The 22,160-nt window shown below is 46.0% G+C and overlaps 1 protein-coding gene across 2 annotated transcripts; it reads right to left on the bottom strand.

Moving 5' to 3' along the window:
• Window positions 1-742: 742 nt before the first annotated feature.
• Window positions 743-21,843, bottom strand: HP1BP3 (heterochromatin protein 1 binding protein 3). Of its 2 annotated transcripts, XM_062507598.1 has the most exons (14): window positions 21,789-21,805; window positions 19,117-19,197; window positions 14,138-14,335; window positions 13,623-13,725; window positions 12,215-12,365; window positions 11,706-11,865; window positions 10,122-10,265; window positions 9,221-9,301; window positions 7,342-7,496; window positions 6,520-6,610; window positions 5,696-5,855; window positions 3,688-3,799; window positions 2,619-2,756; window positions 743-1,887 (listed from the first exon to the last, which is right to left on the bottom strand). In XM_062507598.1, exons 3-14 carry the CDS (start codon window positions 14,231-14,233, stop codon window positions 1,602-1,604), a joined length of 1,677 nt encoding a protein of 558 aa, XP_062363582.1. In that variant the 5' UTR covers window positions 14,234-14,335; window positions 19,117-19,197; window positions 21,789-21,805; the 3' UTR covers window positions 743-1,601. The 2 variants fall into 2 exon arrangements, with proteins under 2 accessions (XP_062363582.1, XP_062363584.1); XM_062507600.1 differs by lacking the exon at window positions 19,117-19,197 and having other exon boundaries at window positions 21,789-21,843.
• Window positions 21,844-22,160: the final 317 nt, after the last annotated feature.

Here is a 22,160-nt window from a genome sequence, read left to right as displayed (position 1 = left end):
AACGTGCTAGCACTGAGAAGTTTCTCTGATTCCTCTCACCACAATGCCAACAAATCCCACAGCTTTAGTACAAGCAGCCCAGGAACAAGCCATTAATTAATGTTTCTAATTGCTTTACATCCCTGTGGATCATTCTTGGATCAGAGCTTTTTTTTCTTTCCATTGTTCCTGTTTCCCATCAGCTGTGATTTTTAACCTGCTGTTTGTACCCTTCTTACAGGGTTGGGAACAATTTAGGCCATTTCTATAAGAATTTTTTAACTCCCAGTTAGAAGTAGCACACTGAGACAGCAGGTGAAAATAATAAATTCAATGAAGCTGTTTTCTCCCCCTCTGTGTTCCCCTCCTCACAGCTCTTTGCAGCAGCATGCTGGAGACTGTCAGGTCCCACTGGCATCACTGCCCTGGGCACGGCAGAGCAGGGAAATGGTGAGACATGCTCTGAAGGCAGGTGTGGCTCTGGGGTTTTTTGTCCTCACTGATCACTGACAAGGGGAGAAGAGGACCAGCAAGAGGCTCCAACAGAGCTTTTTTCCTCAATCACCTTTGTCTCCAGAGAAACCAGGGAAGGAAAAGGTCAGAAGTTGGTCCAACTACAGAGCCTGGCAGTGGCTCAGGTTAAATCACGCTGTCTTTGAACAAAGATCTGCCTCTGCAGCAATCCGTGGTGACTGTTCCCTTCTCTCTACCTTTCCAGGAGGAGAAGCTGGGGTGAGGAGAGAATGGACACAGAAGGCAGGCCTGGAATCTAGTTTCATTTTATTTTAGCAAACCACATGTTTTTTCACTTATCAACATCTCTACATTAGCAATTTTATAGCTCTCCAACTTCTCTTTAAAAAAGGGTAAACAAGAGGTGACAAACTCAGGCTTCTCATCTCTTAAAAACATTTGAAAGTTGGATTCAAGAAGACTTCAATGTATTTTGGTTTTAAGGTAACAGATGTGGTGTGGAAACACTAATTCAAATCACCCACCTAACAGAGAGCTGCCCCTTTTGGAGCCCCTCTGGCACCAGACCCTCAGGAGATGCTCAGGAGGATCCTCAGGAGGATCTGACTCAGCAGCCATCCCCAGGCCTGTGGCTGAGGAAAGCAGCACCTCGGGGCTCAGTGCAAGTGCTGTACGTACACGTCTCCCTCACAGAAGCACCAAGGACCTTGGCATGCAGAGATCTAGGGAGGACTCCTCTGACACAGCACCTTCTCATTAAAGAATCACACTGCCCCATCATCCTGTTCCTGCTGTCTAAAGATACAATGATCTTCTTTGAAGAATTGTTTTAAAAGCCAACCCTCCCCCCTGAAACCCATGTGGAACACCATAAAATGTACAGATTACAGATGTCCTAGAAAAGTCCTAAAATTATTGCAGAAAGTAAAGATGACTCGTTTCAGAGGAGGGGCAGGCACGAGGCGCAGCATCAAGATCTAATGAATGCTTGGGTTGGTTTGATTTAGTTTTCAGCTTTTCCTCATCATTCAAGAAAAGAAAATTAAAAAAAAAAGTGTTTAAGCATCAGAACTAAAATACAAATGCACGTTGACTTATAAAACAAGATTGTGGGTTTGACCATGGGATTCCCTGACACTGGAAACATTTTACTTTTTTGCCCGGAGAGATTTCCTCATGGTGGATTTGCCCTTGGCAGAGGGTTTCACTTCCTTCCGCCCACTGGCTGCTGGCTTCTTGGAAGAGCTTCCACCAGAGGCTTTCTTGATGGCTGGGGCTGCTGGTTTGGCTTTCTTAGCAGGGGTTTTGACCTTGGGAGGGGGCTTTGCCTTGCCCTGGCGAGTGGTGGGGGTTTTCCTTGGTTTGGGTTTGGACTCTCTTCGCTTCATCGGAGGAGCCCTGCTCCGGGATTTGGGGGGTGGTCTCTTCTGCATCCTGTCAGAAAGAGACAGCACAGGAGCTCACTGGAGGCACAAACAGTACCCAGAGCAGAGCTGCTGTCAGCAATCTGCATAAATGAAGCACATCTTGGCATCCCTGTCCTTTGCCAGCACATCCCATGAGCTAAATCCCAAAGAGCAAGAGCTCCTCTGGTAACTCTACACTGAGCACCTCCCATCCCCACAGAGCTCCACTCGAGGCTTCCAACCCCCCTTTGTTAGGCGAATAAACATATAAATAATGACAGTGAATCAGTCAGTTGTCAGAACAATTAAGTGCCCTAACCATTCTCTCTCTTCTCTAAATGGGATTTCATTACTTAACAAACAACACTCATATTAAGTCCAAATTCTGAGTGAGGCAGGTCTCATATCTGGCTACAGAACTGCAACTAATTACTGTAGGGAAGATTTTTTTAAAAGAAAGAATAAATACAAAAAGTTCCACGTGAAATATCACACTTTCTAAAGCAGGTGACTAAAGACAACACAAAGAATAAACACAGGGTCTCTCTCATGTGGAGGAGAAAAGAGGAAGGCTTCAAATTATGGAGTGGGGGAGGTCTATCTCTGGAATAAGGAAAAATTAGAAACTTCTGCCAACACCTGTGATCAGCAGCCCTGTGAACAGGTGACCATACCAAGAGGCACACCTGAGCACTCTACAGCTGTGACAAGACACTTATTTCATCCAAAGGAGCCCAATCATCTCTCATGCTGCCATACCTCTTCTTTGGTGGTGGCTCTTCCTCCTCAGACTCTTCCTCTTCAGATTCTTCTTCCTCCTCAGATTCCTCCTCTTCTTCCTCATCAGATTCCTCAGAATCCTCATCCTGCTGCTTCTCTGGATAGAGCACATCTGGGCTACAAGAGGGGTCTGGTCAGAGCGCGATTTGCTTCTAAGGATACAACTCCAAGGTAGGCAAGCCCTGGGCAACCCTGGCTCTCCTCTGGCACTGCAGCTACCCCCTAAGGTTACAGCTTAAGCTTAACCCAGAAATGCCCCCAGGAATTCTGTGATTGCTGCTGTCCCGAACCAAGGCTATTTAGTCTCTGTAATGACAGAAACATGACAGCCTAGGAATGCACCAGCCCTAAGCTGTCCCTTCTCCATTTCTATCCCTCATTGCTCCTTCCCTGCAAACCCAGGGAGAGAAACATCAAAGGGGCAGGATCATACTCCAGCAGCTAAGCATGGCTGAAGCTGTGGGGACTCGTGTGTGCAATAAAGGGAGTTGGGGAGTAGGTTCTTCAATGACTGTGCTGCCATTTGGCTCTTCCTCGGACACCAAGGCCTCACCCCTGGGCTCCACATGGCCCAGCACAATATCAGCTCACAGCAGGATAAGAAAGGCAGGTTTAGACTCAGAGTAGCTAATCTAGGTCATCCTCCCTCCTCCCACCTCTCCTCTCTTAAGGAAGGAACAGCTGGATCCTGCTCAGAGTATCCTGGCATGGAGAACCCACCCCAATCCCTGCTCAGGTGAATTGGTTTTAGCACAGAACACTTAAAATAACCCAGCCTGCAACAAAAGCAGCACAACAGACTACCTGAGAATACAGAGCCCAGTATGTCTACTGCGCCCTTAAAAGCTTCCCTTGCTAATGAATATTCTGTTTCTTTCTGTTCACCCAAGTAATGCCATTATCCAGAGCATGGGTGACAACGTGGCAGTTCACCAGTGATTAAACTCTCCACAGCCTCCCTGTAATAGGAGGCTGGCTCTTGAACTTCAGCTCTGCTACCTGAGCTGTGCAAAACTTCTGAACATCATTTTACAGACAAGCTCTTTACCTGGGATAATAAGGGAAGCAAAGCTGAAAGGTTCCACTGAACCCTTTTCCAGAAATTTGCTCCATCCAGCCATTTTTCTCACATTTCTGCAGAGTTCTCTTCAGTAGATGCACTATGAAAAAGAAATCAGAGAAAGGCTGTGTTACTATCTTTATCCTCTTGTCTGATCTCACTGCTCTCTGCTGTGCCCTCTGAAATCAGAGCTGGAGTCAGGATGGAAATCCTCTCAGTCAATTTTCGAGCAAGATACAAGATACTGCTCCTAAGCACTTGGCAAGAGTGGCTTTAAATTCTCCAAAGGAAGGAGTCAAGAAGGGTGCACGTTTCTGATGACATCATCATGGGGGTGCTCCTTCATAAATCATTCAACAGCACCATGTAACTACCTCTGTCCAAATTTAACCCAGGTCTCAGAATGTCCTCTAAAGTGTTTTAAAACAAGCCTTTTACCTTGGTTTTCATCTCCTCATGTTCTAAATGTTGTATGTCCTGCGTCCTTCCCTATACTGTCATTTGCTTTTTGCTTTGTTTTTTAAAGGGTAAAATATCTGGTCTAGAAATACAACAAATGAACTTTTTATTCCATTCTTTTATTCCAGACTTTCCACTGTGTACTGTGTAAGAACTGCAACTCAAACTGCAAGTACATGGATCTTTGTCTCTCACAAAGGGCTTGGATTCAGAACCATTTTCAGCTTAAATTAGAGGGGCTATTTACATATTGAGCTCTCAAGGAAAAACAAGATTCACTCTCAAGCACATTCCAAAGTTTTTATAACCACAAGGCTGGTTTTACTCTCCGTGTCAAAGGTCAATAACAGCACGTAAAGGATTTGACTCCAGTCAAGTCCAGTTCTGAGATGAGGCATAAACTGGAGAGGAGAGCAGAGCTCTGCAGTGTGTACCCGCCTGCTTTCACATCTCACCAGATCTTCCTCCGGTTGCTCTCAGAACACGCCAGAGATCATCAAAATTCTTTTTATGTAACAGAACGAGAAAGAAAACAACAGATTGCTAGCTGAGACTTCCTTATTGGCCTTGCAGGAGTGACAAGCACTGGAGGCTGGCTTAACACAGGCCCTAAGGACCAGGGACATTCCAAATGGTCCTGAAAATAAACCATGCAAGGGCTTAGGAAGCCTGGAATCTCTTTTCCCTGCTCTGAGATTAAGAAGACACACTCAACATCAATTTCTAATTGGCAGAAGGCCTCAGGGCAGCTTCTTCAGCCCTGGAACCTGTGCTGTGCCAGTAACCCTGCACCAAACAGCTGTGCTGATGCTGTGCTCCAGCTCCAGGCAAAGACTGTGGGATCAGCAATCTCCTCTCTGCTCCTGAGGAATGGCACCAGCTCAGTGACACCACAGGAACAAACTGATCTATGTTCAGGTTTGAGCAGAGACTGCTGTGAGCTTAGCCTGTCTGAGCTGCTCAGGCAAAAGTCAAACCAGACATTAGTGTCACTCCCAGGAACAAAGACATGTCACATCTTCCTTCCAAATAGAATACAACTGGCTTTTCTTCTTATTTACTTGACCTTTTAAAAATCAGATGCGAAGTAGGGCCACAAACAAATCAGTAAGAGGGGTGGTCATGAACTTTTTTAAAAAGTTAAAATTCTCTAAATAAAAATTCAAATTCTCTAAATAAATTCTCTAAATAAAAAGCAATTAGGAACTGCACTGATGCCAAGCTGTCCCTTTCAAAGCAGAGAGAGGTGAAATAAACTTGATGATTTAAAAACAATAAAGTACTTAAATACTATTCCCCCCTTCCTAGCTACAGACAAGAGAATCATGCATTCTGTCTCAGGAACTGGCCTTTGTCCAGCCTGAAAGGCACTGATGGGAATTAAAACCACAGAGCATCTCTGCAGCACAAAGAGCTGAGCAGCTGCAGCTCCCTGCAAGCTCAGCAGAGCGGTTTAAAGGTGCTGCACAGGCACATCTGCAGCTGCAGGACTCTCTCAGCATGCAGAATAGAAGTAGTATATTGATCAGTACTTTACCCTGGAAGTTGGAGTTGGTCCCTGGGTAATTTTCCAGGATATACTTCTTCAGCGCTGTGGTGGAGCAGGTCTTCGGTTCATTCATGGCCACAATAGCAGACAGGATGGCATCTTCCATCAGAGTCCCACCCAGCAGGGGCTTCTCCCCTGATTTCTTCAGCTATTTTCCAAGGAGGAAGAGAAAAGCATCAAGACAAAATTCTCCCAAACCAGGTCAGGACAAGCTCCTCTGCACCAGGTGGGTCGGCGCTCCTGCATTAGCACAGATACGTTTAATATTAAAACACTGCACAGGGAACACTGCTCTCCCAGCTGTAGGTGGGAGGACAGCCCTAGTCAGTCAGCTAGCCTGAGGGGCTTTATCAGCAATACCTCACCCCAGCCCTCAAACACACTTGCAAGGATGTGGCAGTCTAAGGGACCATTACTCAGGGGAGGAAACAAAGCAAAATAAATCACATCTTCCTCCATCCCATGGACCAAATGTACTCTGTGGCACACCCATGAGTAAAAGATGTTGCAGGCATCTGGGGTACCTGCTGCACTTCCAGTGAGGGATGGAAAGGAAAGCTTACCCCACCAGTTCCCCTACTGTGCTGGTGAGTCAGAGCTGAGCAGTGCATGCAGCACACTCAGCAAGGGAACAGGGGTCTGCTCCTGAAACGGAGACCAAGAGGAGAACAAGAGCCCTACTGCTTCATAGCTGGACAAGCTCTGAGCATACCAGGCTGCTGAAGAAAGGGCTACCCAGTGATACCAGGGGATAGGGCACAGTAACTGACATCCAAGGCTTGTGGTCAACAGAGATGAATCCAGTCTCTGACCTGGAATGTCCCAGATGCTCCCTTCCCTGTGATCTGCTCTAACTGGCCCCTCTCTACAGCTCTCTGCAGGGCATTCTTCAGCAGCTGGGGTCTGAAACAAAGGAGGAGAAAGATTTACTCACACACACTGACAGCTCCAAAAACAAACAGAGAAACAGCACTTTGCAGCCTGTGAGCAGAGCAGCACTTAGAGTGTCTGCCTACATGCAGACACTTCAAATGGAGACCTGTCAGTGAGGCTCGGTGCCTGGGCAGAACATGGCACCATGCTGGGAGTCAATCAGCGGCATGGCCTCAGTGTCACGGCTCTGCTGGCAGCTCTGGGCACATGGCCCTGGCATGGATCCACTCACCTTGAGCAGCACATTTAGATGTGGTGGGTACTCAGTCAGCTTACAGGCACACAAGGGGCTGACAAAACCCTGTTAGAGGTGACATGCAGTGTTTTCCTGGTTTTGCTTCCCAAGCCTAAACTCGCTCTGTACAGGTCAGCTTAAAGATTACTGTTTGTATGTGCTGGCTAAAGTATCCAGATCCAAGGGGGATGAGACCCCGAGGAGAGGCCTTCACATCCAGGCAGTAAAGGAATATAGGTGTGGTTAAGGTGTTAAGAGCAGCGCTGCTGATGCTGTCAGGAACAAAGATGGGATGTGGAGGGATGCAGGAAAAGGCACGGCTTTTCCTCAAGATTCCCCGCAGGCCCTGCAACTCAAAGTAGCACCTGGCTTAAATACCAGATTGAATCATTGTGAAGCGAGATCGAACCAGCGGAAGGCTGAGTTTCCCCAATCCTCTGCTTGCTAAAGTAACTCCAGCACTTACCTTACGTCTACTTTGAGTTTGGGGTAATACTGAGACACATATTTCTTGATCAGGCTGTAAGAAGCTTCCTTGGGCTCACACAGGCGGGTGAAGGCTAGTGGCAGGACGTCCTCCAGCTTTACCTGCTGCTCTGCACTTGGAGCTGAAGTGCTTTTCTGAAACACACAGACTTTTGTGCATCAGCAGGGCCTAAAACTCTGGGTTTCTGAACCAGCAATACACACCTGGGCATAAGTGCTCCTGACACTGGCTGCTGAGCTGGAAACTCAGGTGCTATAAGGCAGTTCTTTAACAACTTAAAATGTTTTGCAGCTTAAGAGATATACAGCAAATCTGGCTGAATTTTCATAGGAATTTTAGGAAAACTTTACAAATACAAATTGCTGAGTATCTAACATCTGTATTTTTAATTATTTCCTTTCTCTTGCTATAGATATTTTCCTCTGCCACCCTTCAGTGAGACAGTAGAAAAATCATAGAATCACAGAATTATTCAGTCTGGAAAAGCCTTCCAAGATCATAAAATCCAAACATGAACCCAGCACTGACATAGTCACCACCAGACCATGTCCCCAAGTGCCACATCTGCAGGTTTTTTTAAGATTTCCAAGGATGGTGACTCTCTGGATGCTCTGTGCCAATGCTTTACAATTCTTTCTGTGAAGATGATGATACATGCTGACATGAAACCTAAAACTCATCAAACAGGACCTGTTTATACAAATCAAGTCTTCCCCAAAATGAACAGCTAAACAGGAGTCCTTTTTCCTTTTTTTTTGAAATAACACAATAAAATCTTGATTGAAGCCAACGTTCCACTCTGAGTTTTCCTCCATCCCTTTTGTTACTGTGAGAGGGGACAAGCAGGGAAAAATGGTCTGTTCTTTATACAGAAAATGTGCTGAAGTTCAGTGATTTGATACTGCAAACAGTGCAATGGGTGAGGGAGCTGCTCCCCTGACAGCTGAATTCATCCAAAACATTTGTTTTGCTGCAACGCAGAGAAAGTAACTGGGAACAAAGACACCCATATGCTGCAGAGAGAGGTGATGTGTCAGCAGGTAGCAGCTGCCTTGCTCACACTTCTCTTGGTGCCAGTGAGCTCTGCTTAAAAAGTTTCAATGCAATTAGTTTCCTCCAGGGCACTATACCAAGTGTGTGAACATTTCCTTCAGTTTTAGGGCTTTTGGTCTTCCCAGGAGGCAAGAGATTACCACCAAGGTTTCTACATGTCTAATGTCACCTGTCTAATCCCAACAGATTGGCTATTCCAATTTGTTTTGTAACTGCAGCGTTAGGAATGTGTTTCACACACTCAGCACAGCAAGGAGTAGAGATCAGCAGTGCTGGAACCACAACTAACTGTGCAGCTCAAAAAAACATCCCCTTCACATTAGTCCCCAACAACACCCAGCATCAGCAGCTTTCTTTCAGAAGCCTTAGGGTATTTTCTTCTTCTCCTCTCTGTCCTCAACAGCTGATGGGAAAACATTCCCCTCAGTCCTAAAGACTGGAGTCTTCCCTTTATCCACACAACAGCTAAAACACACATAGCAGTACCATAAAACTCCCTTCCAATACCTGAGAAGCACCTCTCTCTGCCTGGTAAAGACAGAGGAAGAATTTAATGGTTATCCAGTTTTCTGCTTCTGAACCAAAGCCTAGGGGGTTAATGTAAACATATTAAAACTGAGCTTTTGATCATTCGACTTGGGTTGCATTCCTCATAGAAGCTTTCTGATTCTGATACCACTGGGATAGGGGTTTTAATCACTGTACTTGGCGAGAAAAAGCACAGCAAGGAGAACACCAGGTTGAGAACATTGGGTAAGTTACACGTGCAATACGTTTCAGTGTTGTTTAAAAGAATCCATTTTACCTTTCTGTCTCTGGCTTTTGGAACAGTTTTTCCTGCATTAGACACCACCACGAAGCTCCCAGAAGCTCCCTTTCCTTTCACCTGTTTTAAGAGAAAGTCCATTTCAGTCCTTAACAGAGCAACTCAGAATACTAACAACCTGAGAGGGACTTACTGACATCATGATGCAAATTTTGAATGCACTATCACCCTGTGGGTAGTGGGTTTTTATGGCAGAGGCCTGAATTGAACCCACTGAAACTTCAGTAAGATCAGAAACTGCAGCCAGACATACTCTGCCGTCCTGACCAGGAGATCCTGACAGATAACACAGGGATAAATTACAGTGTTAAACCCCACACTGCTGCAGAAGTGACACTGCTGGACTCATATGCTGCTGCAGTGCTGTGTGACACAATACCCATAAATGGCCAGGAATTGCACAAAAACCAACGGTGCCAACTGTGTGACTGACACAACAGTGCTGAAGTCCTGCCAGTATCCAACAAAGCAGAGACAGAGGTTGATGAGCCTCCGTGAGGGAGATCATGCTCATTCCACAGACCTTCTAATGGAGTTAAAAATTCCTATGCAGTTCCCAGAATAATGGAATGGTTTTGGCTGGAAGGGATCTAGCCCTGCCATGGGCAGCGAGGGACACCTTCCACTATCCCAGGTTTCTCCAAGCCCTGTCCAACCTGGCCTTGAACAGTGCCAGGGATGAGGCAGCCACAGCTTCTCTGGGCAACCTGAGCTAGGGCCTTCCCACCCTCACAGGGAAAGATCATTTTCCAGTATCCCATCTGACCCCACTCTCTGGCACTCTGAAGCTATTCCCCCTTGTCCTGCCATTCTAGGCCCTTGGAAATAGTTGTTCTTCAGCAATGTCATCTCCAGTGCTGCGCCACAAAGCAGCTCTTACCTGTCTAATGATTCCCCTCTCCAGCTCCCTTTTCAGTGCTTGCTTCAGGAGGTATCCCCTTCTCTCCAGCTCCAGGGAAGGGTATTTGTGGATGATGTACTTCCGTATTGCAACGACCGAGGCACCGCTCTTCTGAAAGCAGGCCTAAAACAGAAACAAAACATTAGAAATCACCTACACTGGAACTATCCTGAGTAGGGTGGAAGAACATAGATTGGACTGATGCACACAGGCCATCACAGATGCCAGGGCTAGCCTTTTCTCCACTGTGAATCAAGTATAGGACATGACTAACAAAATACTTAACTTTCCCCTCCTGAGTAGCTGAAGAGCAACACAAATAATACAAAAGCAGCATAGCAAGCACATATCTACTACTCCCCTGCTCTGAAGCACTCACATGGAATGGCTTGAAATAAAAAATAAGTCACATTCTGGCAATGCTGCACAACTGACTTACTGACATTTTATTAATGCCAGACAGAGTAATCATTAAGCCAGAACAACCTGCCAACTGTTTTTTTTAAAGGAGATGGAGAACTGATATCAGTAAATGTGAAAACCCTGAAAGGCACTCCCTAGTTAGGGAGACACAAGAGGCTTCTCTCATAGCAAACCCTACTCTGTCATGCCAATATACCCCGGTTCTGCTCCCTGGGCTGGCCCAGTGTTCCCTCCCTGTCCCTCAGTCTTTCGGTCACTCCCACCCTGTTTCCCGGTTGACTCCCATGCCCTAATCCCACTCTTGTGCTGCCCCCATGTCCCCTGGTAATTGGTTTCTGATGTTCCCCTCGTCCCAAAGACCCAGATACTTGAACCTAGACTCTCCCCACGAGGTTTGCCTTTGCCTTTCCTTCTGAGCCTGGACTATATCCATGCACGTGGCTGAAATAAACATCTCTGTGGAACCCTTACAAAAGCCTTTCCTGCTTCTTTATCTGCTACCATCCTAACAGCTATCCAGGGTACAACAAGTAAAATAGCAAAACCTAAGGTGAAGTTCATCTTTTGAAGATGGATGGAAAGGCCATCTTGCAATTAAGGCTGGTGGAGTCCAGGTCTGCTCTGAAGGGAGCAACCAAGTCTTGAGGGGAGAGTAGCAGCACAGCTACAACAGCAGAGATCTCCTCTTACAATCAGGAGGGATAAAGTAAACCAAGAGCGCTTGGGAATGCAGGTATACAGTATCTCTGTCTGTCCTGAGTTAAGAGTAAGCTATTGCTAAAAGAAAGCACAGGTATCACATATATGGTATGGATAAATCCTGGTAAATGAAGTTAAATGTGGCTAAGAGGCACAGCAAACAAAATTATGACAGCAATCAACCAGGTGATGCCATCCTAGCTGTTCCTCATAACGCAGTTAGGGAGGGAAACAAATCCTAAACAAAGAAATCAGCTACAGGGCCCCTCATCATCCTCACAGACTCACATGTCGGCTCCATGGGTTTCCAGGCACAAGCACACCCATCTCACACACTCAGCTTCCTGCTAACACACAGCACTGTCATCTGAACCTCAGCAAGCTGAAATCATGTGGTTTAGGATGTAAATTGAATAAAAGCCACATTTGTGTCCTGCTTACCTTGATGGCCTCAGTTAAAATCGCATCCATTTTGGGCCGGGACGTGGCTGCCATCTGAGTCTGCTTCTGTGCCCGAGCCAGCTGGCTAGCAGAGAGTGTGGCCCATGCTGGGATGGTCTTCTTCACTTTCTTCTCCTTCTCCTTAGACTGATCCTTCTCACTTAAGGAAAATACAAAGCAATAGTAAGAAAGAGGAACCAAAACAAGCCAACAAGCAGGACAAGAACAACAAAGCCCAGAACATCTGACATCATTTAAACTGATGTAACTTAAGGACTATTTTGATGTTTCTATTAGTAATAAAAAGACCTTGTATTGCTATTCAGCCTCACATGCTCAAGAACAGCAGCTCCACCTCATCAGTAGCTTCTTCCTTAGAAGTATCTTAAGGAGAGGCAGCTTAAGGCACTAATTTTCCTTTTCTCTCCCACTATCTTTTCTCTCTGTAGAACCTGACTTCCCTCAAAATCCTACCGAAATCCCTGGGTTCAGCACCAAGTAAGCCTTACTCCTTTTTGGTTTCTTCTGTGGACTTTGTTTCCTCCTTCCCTTCATTCTCAGGTTCCTTTGGCTGTTCTGCTTCACTGGATGCAGCAGGAAGGGTTTCAGTCTCTTGTTCCTCTCCAACAGAGGCAGATTCCTCAGAGGTGACTTCTGCATCTAGAAAATGTGAAAAAGCATCAACTGGTCCAAAACTAATTTTTATTCTTTAGGAAGGTAGAGGGGAAAAAAGCCAAACTTAAGAACACATCACCCCACTAATTATTTCCCAATTTATTTTCACCAACTTAAATGCATTATTTAAAATCAACTTCAAAAGTGAAGAAAAGTACTGAAAAGAGCTGCAATAAAGGTGCAATCAGACCTCAAATGCCAGAATAACTACAAACAACATCATGCAACATTTTCACAATTAACCAGTTCCAACAGTGTTCTCCTCTTAACTCTACAAGCTGCTGCTACTGCAGACAAGCCTGGGATTCTAAGAAGTAGCTTTGCTTATGACCCAGTTGTTTTCAAACACAAAAGCACCTGAAGGATAATTACAATTCCATCACATTTTCCCAGACTTGGCAAAGCTTTAGGTGGCATGTGCATAGGCAGGAGCACTTGTGTATCAGAAGGCTCAAATCCAGTCAGAAATCAACTTAGCAAGGAAATAAAAAATACATAAAAGTATATTTAGCTGAGAACAGGCCTTAGAGAGTGGGCTGTTACTAGATAAAATTCATATAAACTGAAATTCTACACTCTCTGGATAAAGAACTGCCCACCAACACTGCTCTGTGCAACTTAAGCATTTCTGGTACATTCCTGTGCTGTTTTCCCATGGAGACATTTAAATTACACAGTAAATTAAGAGTCAGTTTTGTAGGTAGTTTTTTTTTTATTTGTGACACCAAAGAGGACAAAGTTAGTGAAACCAACTGACTGTAGTAGTAGTAGTAGTAGTGAAATGACACATTCTGGGACACTGAGGCCAAGCTGCTAAGACAGCCACATTAATATCAGGCTAGATTGCATGACATGTTGTGGTAAAACATTTTTGCCCAGAAAAATAGAAAAAAAAAAAACCAAAAAACCTCTGTTTTTCCATTCATTAACTCCACCTTTTGATCTCAAACCATCTTTCTGACACTACTGAGACTTCATAATTTCTTTACCCTAAAAGATGCACAAACTTAAAAGGGATGATATTTAGCCGTATTTTCATGTCTGGAGTGACACAGGGTACAAAAGACAAAACAAGTGGGCTCAGACTGAAAACAGTGTCTGCAAAGGACAAATCCTGGAAAAGCCTGTGACAGGGAGCCAAACATTAATAATATTTTCATCCTGGCAGAAGGGTTTTGCAGGAGTTTCAGAGCCAGCCTGTGTTTGGATATACATTAATCCCCTCTAGAACTATGACTGTACCTGCTTTGACCTCTTCCCCTTCAGCAGGTTTGCTTTTGGGAGGAGTTTCCCGGGAAGAAGCATTCACTGAGCGACGGATTGGCATCGTGTCGTCTTCTACTTTCTACAAAAAGCACATGAAAATCAGCACAGGTGCTGGAAAGAATAGGAAAGTTTTGAAATGGGATTGAAGTAAATCAAAGCAGCATAGGTAGAAACATTCTGGTTTGGATTGTTTAGGATGGTAAAAGACAGTAGTCCTCAAACCAGCTTCTTCAAAGCACACTAGGAGAGGATAGTTGCATGTTTTATGGTTATAAAAGTAATATTTTCAATTCCACATTGAATGAAATGAGCATTTGAGGATTTTGACAGACACATCATCTCAGGGAAAGCAGGGAAGGGGAAGCAGTGCTTGTTAGACTCCCAGTTGAGTTTCCTAGAAGCAGGGGAGAAAGAATACTGAGTAACCTTGAGCAGGTCTGGAAGTCAAGGACTGATCCAAGGGCAAGCTTGGAGAAAGGGCCAGCCCCTACCTCACTTAACTTGTCCGTGTGGATCAGCTGAGCTCCCGTTAAGAGTGGAAGCGCCTTATGATGCACGGGTTCAGCTTCAGACAGATCAGTCGACATTTAAATTAATTTCTAGCCCCAAGTTCAGGTAACTGTGGAGCCCCAGGTTTTAACCCCAAGGACTTTTTCCTAATGGTTTTCACAGTGCAGTGAGGAGTCAACCTAAAGTACAGAAAAGATGTGGTGTGAAAATTAACAAAACAAAAACATCTATGTCCATGTATCTATCAAATTAAAGATTAAAAAGAAAAGGATAAGTGACTTACAGCTCATGACTAACACAACTGACAAGCAACACTTGCATTCAACTAAGGTGCTAAAACAGGTATACAAACTGGAGAGCTGTGGGTGGAGCAGAAATGGGAAAGGTGCAAGCCAGACCTGCCCCATTTGAAGATGGCTGAAAGATAAAAAGGCTCTTTAAGTTAAGGGCAAGCATTTATGAGAAGCAGCCATCTCACTTTGCCCTGAGTGAGGGAACTGATCACACAGTGACTTTGGGTAAAAGCAGGAGCTGGCACATGCAGCTAAGGAGTGACACCTTCACATCTGTCAGGCAGAAGATACAAGCATTGGGAACCCAAGCCATGCCCCCCCAAACTAAACCCCATGCAATTTAAAGAAATTAAGGAAACTTTTGACAAAAAATGACAATCAGAAGAGCAGTCTCCATGCCTTCTACCAGAAAACAAGCTTGCCAAAGCCCTGCTCCAAACACATGCACTCTTACGGATAACAAATGGGTCAAGCTTAGTTTAACCCTCATCAAGCCTCACCCCCTACTACTACTACTACTACTACTACTACACTTTTACAGACTTTCTTACCTGCTGCCCATCAGCCTGCATCAGCCTCTCCTAAGGAGAGGTGCTCCACTAATTCCATCACAAAACCAGGATTCATTGGCTCATTCACTTCCTCTCAGCATCCCCTTTAAAAACCTCAGAAGCAAAGCCTCACCTCCAGCAAGCCATGGCTGCACCTGTCCCAATTGCATCCAAAGATTGAGCTCCAGCCTGCTCTCCTCCCTTCCTGACAGAGAAACAGCCAAATGCCCTGTTTTCACCTCCTCTGGCTGTCTCCTTTTGCTCAGAAGGCAGGCACTTACCATAAGCTTTCTCTTTCAATAGGTATTTCTGCAGCCTAGGTCTTCTCCTCTTGAACAGACCCAGCATCAGTGGGAAAACTGTTTTCAAGCAGATTTGCACCACAGTTTCGGTACTGCTCTCCTCATTACTCTGTACCACACCAACACCACTTCTTGCCCAAAAATACCGTCCTGTCATTACTCAGCAGTGGAGATCCCTACTCAGACACAGGCACTTCTGACAGGGACTGAACAGGCACTCTGAAAACCCACAGGGAACTGGTCCTTCCTTAGCACTAGGGAAAGCAAAGCCCAACAGCACTGGATGTTTTCTTCTGAGGCAAAACAGAAAGATCAAAACACACTACATACCAAAACTAAACAAAAAAATTAGATGAATGAAGCTTTCTTGTGAAATGTCAGGCTGTGAAAATATACTAATTGCCAATTACAATATACAGAATATAGCACAGGACTTAAAAAATATTGGCCTGTTTTAAGGGACCTTCCTTCCTCAACTGTGGAAAGAGAAAGGAAAAAAAAAAAAAAAAAAGAAAAATTTCACCAGGCTTCAGCTCAATATCTAGTGTTTTTTCTAGTAAGCAGAGTCTAAAGCCCTTTAAGAAAATGGCAGAATTTTGAAGAGAGTCCTAAAATAACCAACTACAGATTCCCCCTCAGGGAAATCAGTTGGGGGCTACAAAAGGCGCATTCCCTGGGATTAAATACACACACAAGCCACACCGTGGCCGACATGGTCCTAGAGTTTAATTATTTTTAAACTGGACCTGCAGGACACATGCATGAAAACAGTACTCCCAACTTTGACTAAAATTCCCCAAGTTATGAAAACCCTTTTGTTTAGATGAGTGCATAAAGCACTGGAGTCTTTTTCTCTCAAGAGTACAACTTAACATAGCACAGTTCCTCTCTTCTGTGCCTACAATACACAGACAAGCTGTTATCCAGCAGAAATTCAGGCTTGGTGATTCCCTCTGCATTTCCAGGCATGGATCATCTCCTGCTCAAAAGGCCCAGGGAATCAGGGGGGCAGGAGGACTGCAAACCACTGATCTCCAGGGTCAAGGTCAGAAGCCCCAACTTGTGAGAGCATCCTCCCAGGGACTGTGCCGGCTCAGCCCATTTCTTTCCACAGGGGCATCAAAAGTAGTTTTCTGCACTGAGTGTGAAATATAAACCATAAACAGGCCAGAACTCAGCTCCTCAAAAAGATAAAGCAAAAAAAGAGAAAGTTTTGCAACGACAATGCAGAACACCTCATTCCCCCTCTCCAAATAAAACAGATGCATATAAAGGAGAAATGAAGTCAGCCAAACCAACGGTTACCTGGACATGCTGTCTCAAAGACAACTTTAAATGGGATCCACAGCTACAGTCACAACCATCACTCAATAAAAAATGAAAGTAACAACTGTGTTTTACATTTACACAAACATCAAACAAACACTGTGCCTTGAAAGGGGGCATAGAGGCCACCAGCTGAGGATGCAGTTTTCAAGGTGGTTGTTGGGTGTATTTAATTGACATTTAAATCTGATTAACTGTCAGAAAAATATAATTATATCACCTGTGAAAACATCACCAGGATACTAACTTTCACCAAAGTGCAGAAAGTCACTCCTCAGAGTTACACCACTTTTTCTACAGGAAAACTGCAAGTTCACAGGCTCCCAGACAATCATGAGCTAGTTATTTCAAAGCAGATAATCCAGCAAGGATCTGATAAGCAACAATCCCCCCCCTCCCCCAGACTCCTGCATTTCTAGATTAGCAGGAATGTGTTCAGTCTCCCAGTTCAGGGAGTAACTGCTAATGGAAGATCCAAAGGTACAAAGAGTTTTTCAGGAACTACTCTGAACCACCCATAGCAATTTCTTCCTGAACTATCACATCATTAAGAATAAATAAAGGGAGGCTTCAGGTGAGACACACATTTCATAATATTTCCAAAGTGTGGAGTCCCTCCACTAATGTAAGAGACAGAAGACTGTTAAAAAATATAATTGTCAGAGTTCTTGAATTTCTGCTGACTTTAAAATTTTTCATCTTATCTCAGCCTTCAATCTCCTTTGAGAGAAAATGCTCCAGGATAAATTAGGTAGGTTTTGAATGTGGCAATCCAAGTGTCAGGCTGGCATAAACTCCGACTCACAGGGATCCAGGGTAGGGTGAGCAAGCTAAAAACAAATATGCAATGGAAAAATGAGGAAGTGTATCCAATCCTGGGCCAGTGGGGTGTCCCCTTACTGTCACATGACACCTACGGGTGATTGATGTACTTAGATATGACTGGGTACAAAGTACATGACACTGGCCTAGAAATGTGGTCAAAAAGGACTAAAAAAAGCTTTTATGCACTTGCAGGTTAGAAGGCAGAGCATCAAGGGGTACAAATCCAACAACCTGACAACTGATGCAAGCAAGAACAGCTGTTTGCTATCAGAAAGCCTTGAAAAGCAAAGTAAAACTGGGTTTAAAAACCAGGCTATTATTAACAATTAAAAAACCGGCTATTGATTATTGACAGTTATTTACTACTCTGTATAGTAGAAGAGTATTTAAATTACTTGGAAACTGCAGAAAAAAAAACAGAGGAAATGTTAATACTTCTGCAAATCCAAATCAAACATGCCGAAAGTCATCACTTTCTAAAGCTGCACAACTCTTTCAAGGCTTGGTTCGCCTGAAATCCTCAAAGCTATTCCTTAAAAACCCAGCCTAGGCAGCAGATACTTTGTCTAACTCTCAGCATCTACATGGCCACAGTATAACATCCAGCAACATTTCGGATACAAATGTCTGTCAGGAGTTCCCAGCGGGTGCCCTCACTGCCTGTACACGGAGGTGCTCCAGCACTCTGCCTTGGGCTTTTCCAGCTTGTGGAGCTGCCCCTGGTCTTGGCTAAGACAGCCCAGGAGTACTTATTAACTTAAACCAGCTGAAAGTCCTGCAGATTAATAAAATATGTTTCTGAATACAGAATACAAAGTTAGTTCCAACTTCTGATCCTCATTTGTCAACCCACTCGGAAACTCTCTGAGCACAGCTGGCATTATCATCACTCCTGCTGCACCCAACAAGTTTTGTCCTGATCCTAGGGCTGACATCTTCCAGGTGGTGTCCCGGCTCCCTGGAATTTCCCCAAGGACTGCATTTGCAGCTCTCCTGTGCTGGAGGCTCCCAGGGCTCTGTTCCAGACTACCTGAGCCCAGCGCGCCGCAAGCTGCACAGAGCAGCTTGTCTCAATTAACCAGAAGTAGTGGCCCAGCACACACTTCCGAGAGCTCCCCACTTGCCAGGCAGCACATTCCTCAGCCTGGCTGTGTTACAGTGTCCATTTCCATCCACCCCTTCCCTGAATGTTGCTGTGGGGGAACAACAAACACCCTGTACTTGAGGGTTCAGGGGAGCACAGCAAAAATCATTCACACTTCTAGCATCCAACCGCAGGAATTCCTATACTCAGAGACCCAAACGAGGGGTTTGTTTTAAGCCTAAAGATGCATTTTGATTTGAAAACATTTTAATTCAGCATTGAATTTGATCATCTGACTCCAAATGCCACAAATGCAACCCAACTTACACCTTGCCTATCCTGATTTTTACAGAGCACAGCAAAAATTAAGTCCTGCACACACAGATGCTGCTTTCACTGAAGGGGGGAAAAAAAAGGGAGGGGGGGAGTGGGGAAAGAGGCACATTACTAGAGTGAGACTGATGCTCTGGCCCAGGGCTGAGCTCAGCACTTGTCTCTGTTAGGGTCCAACACCAGCAACCCCAAGTCAGCTCAATCCCCACATCTTATTAAAACAGAAATAAAACAGCCATGCCTCACCTCCACTGTTCTCCTCACAAAGAACACCAGCTCAACAGAAAGCCACTATAGGTTTCTGATCATTCTCCATCAATCTCTGGCCTGCAGAGAAGGCAGTAAGAACAGTTCGTTTCCATTGTCTGGATTATTTTCCATTCCTACACCCAGGAGTTTTGCCTCACGTCCCCAAACAGCCACAGTCAGCAAACAACTTAAATTACACCACCATCACACCTAAAACTCACAGAAACTTCAACCAAGGGATTAATATGAAGCAGAATTTCCACCTGCACAGCTGTCTCAAAATAATCCATCTCCACACTGATGCCCAGGATTATGATGGTGACAAGCTCTGAGGAACAACAGTTTTGAACAGTTTTTGGCTAGAATGGCCCTTGATCCAAATTCTCCACACTCTGTCTATGCCACATGGCCACTGAGGGATGAAATCACCCCCATTAGAATGCACAGGGTTCAGCTTTAAGTTTAAAAGAAGGTCAGGTCACAAAGTTAAAACAACTCCAACATGAAAATCCCCTGCTGAAAGTTTTCATAGCCTTGGATAAAATAAATTAATTCAGGATCCACCTTCATGAATTTTGACAAACAGCTGACACCTGAATGAAAATTTAGGCTGCAAGTGTTACATACCAGGGTTTGAACCCTAGATAGGCCTTGCCTAGATAGAGTGAATTTAAAACCACTGTATAAACCCTCCTCCCAACTACTACTTATTCAGCTATCATTTATTATTCTAACAGACAAAACTATACCTTATAAAAGCCATTATCTCATTGCAGTCTGTGAGAAATCTACCCACACCTCCCATTATAGTCCATCAATGTAACACTTTTATTCCCTCTCACAGAAGTTTAAATCCTCAGAGGACCCCAGGTCACTTGTAACAAAACACTGCCAAAAGATTTACATGTCACTTTCTGCTGAAAGGGGAAAAAGAAAGCACAGCACAAGATATTCTGAAGACAAAATCAATTCAAGGAGCTTGTGCCTGATGAATGTGCATGATTAATTGAGAAGATCATTAACTAGCCAGCTCACACAGGTAAATGAGAGAAAGCTCTAAAAGCCACTTTTTTCCCAAGGTATTTATACCACATTCTTCCCCCCAACAGGAATTGTGGTGTTGTTTTGTTTCCTCTATTTGTTCCTGATTTCCAAGGATCTCCCACTCTATCCAACAATTTTTTTGAAGTCTCACTTGAGGGAGGTCTGTGCCCTCCTGCCCAGTGCATCAAACACCTCCACTCTTGAATGAACTCCCCTCCCTCCTCTCACGAAGAAGGGACGCTGTTTACAAACAGACTTCAGAACCTTTCCCACCTTAATGGGAGCTGCTTGCCAAAGAATGCTAGCCAACTCTTTCTTGAAGATGCTTAAAATACTATTTATGGTCAAAGCAAACAAAAGTCACATGCTGGGAAATCAGAGTGCAACACTTAATAGTTAGATAAGAACTGGGAAGTGACACACTTGCTACCCCAGAAATAATTCAGTAGGGCTCCTAAGAAGTGAGAAATACCCGAGTAACTGAGAAATACCACAACTATAAAAAAACCCATCCAAACTATCAGTCTCTGCTACACTATATAAAGGAACAAATACACCCACAATTCCACATTATCCAACTTTTTTCTGCAGCACAGGCTGGGCAGTCACCCAGGGATTTGCAGACACTGGTTAGCAGGAAAACAGTTAAAATACACGTGGGAAGGATTTGTTCTGAACAGTGTTCCCGGTCTGGAGCTGTCCTCCGGTGACGCAGGTAAGGTGGTGGGGCCCCCTGGCCTGGCAAGAGCGACCCCAGAAGCTGCTCCTTCTCTCCCTAAATCTTTACGATGTTTTAGCCCAAAACACCCCACAGCCTAGAGCAGCAAGAAGGAAAACGACACAGGAACGAAAGCCTGCCTGGAACAGCCCTCTATAGGAAATCTGTGCACTATGGGGAGGAGGGTGATTAACATTCCTTAAACGGGCTGTGAGCACCTGGGCGCCGGGAGGCACTCGGAAGTGCCTGTAGGTCTGTATCTGCCGCTATCAGCGCCGAGGGGGATTAGGGACCTCTTTTATGAAGCGGAGCCACAGCGAGGGTCCCTGCGAGTGCTGGCACTTCTCGGGCGTTGAGGAAGTGAGTTAGTGCAGGCAAAAACCCGAACAACCGCACAGCCAAGCAGCCGAAAGGCGGGAAGGCCGGGGCGGGAATCAAGGCACTCCCGAAGTTTATAAATAGCGATTATTTATTGTATCGCGGCCCTGCCAGCCCCTTCCGCCGCTGACCTTCCCCGGGGCTCGCCCTATGTTGGCGGGACGGGAACAACGTGTTTGAGCCCCGCAATTCCTTTGTGCGGACCCGCGCCCCGCCAGGCCCCGCTGGGCCTGGACACTCGAGGCCTGGAGCCGCCTCCTCGGGCCTGTGCCGGCCCGAGCCCACCGCGACACCGCGCCGTGCCCGCGCAGCGTGTCGCGACTTCCCGTCACGACACCCCCGCTCCCCCAGGCCTGTCAGGGCAGGGAGGATGGGGGCGGAGGGTGAAAGCACTGAGGGCAGTTCCGGGGCCCTTGCGGCAGCGCCGCCGGGCCGCCCCCGCACCTCGCGCGCAGCACCCGCGGCCTCCCGGGTGCGGCCCCGTGTTCCGCCCGGTGCGGCGCCAGGGGCGGGCGGGGCCGGGACTCACCGGGCCCGGCGAACACAAAGCGGCGGCGCCTCCAATGGCGGCGGCGGCGGCGGCGGCGGCGGCGGGGGGACAGGGGGACGGCAGAGGGGCGGGGCCGCGCGGGGGAGACGGGACCGCGGCGCGCGGAGGGGGGCGTGGCCAGTCGGTGCCGGCGGCCAATGGGGGGCCGCGGGCATTTTTCGAATGCCCCCCCCCTTCCCCCCTACAGCCCCACCGGTTCCACGTCGCGCGGGAGTGCGCGAGCGCGGGGCGGGGCTGCGCGCGCGCTTCCCGCCACTACCGCGCTGAGGCGATTCCCGCTGGCTGGGGTCGCTGAGGGGGCGGGAATCGCCCCCCGGGACCCGCCTCAGGTCCGCCGAGCGCTCAGCTCAG

This window comes from Cinclus cinclus, chromosome 23, assembly GCF_963662255.1.
Source record: "Cinclus cinclus chromosome 23, bCinCin1.1, whole genome shotgun sequence".
NCBI lineage: Eukaryota > Metazoa > Chordata > Aves > Passeriformes > Cinclidae > Cinclus > Cinclus cinclus.
This window is presented reverse-complemented; position numbering and strand designations above follow the sequence as displayed.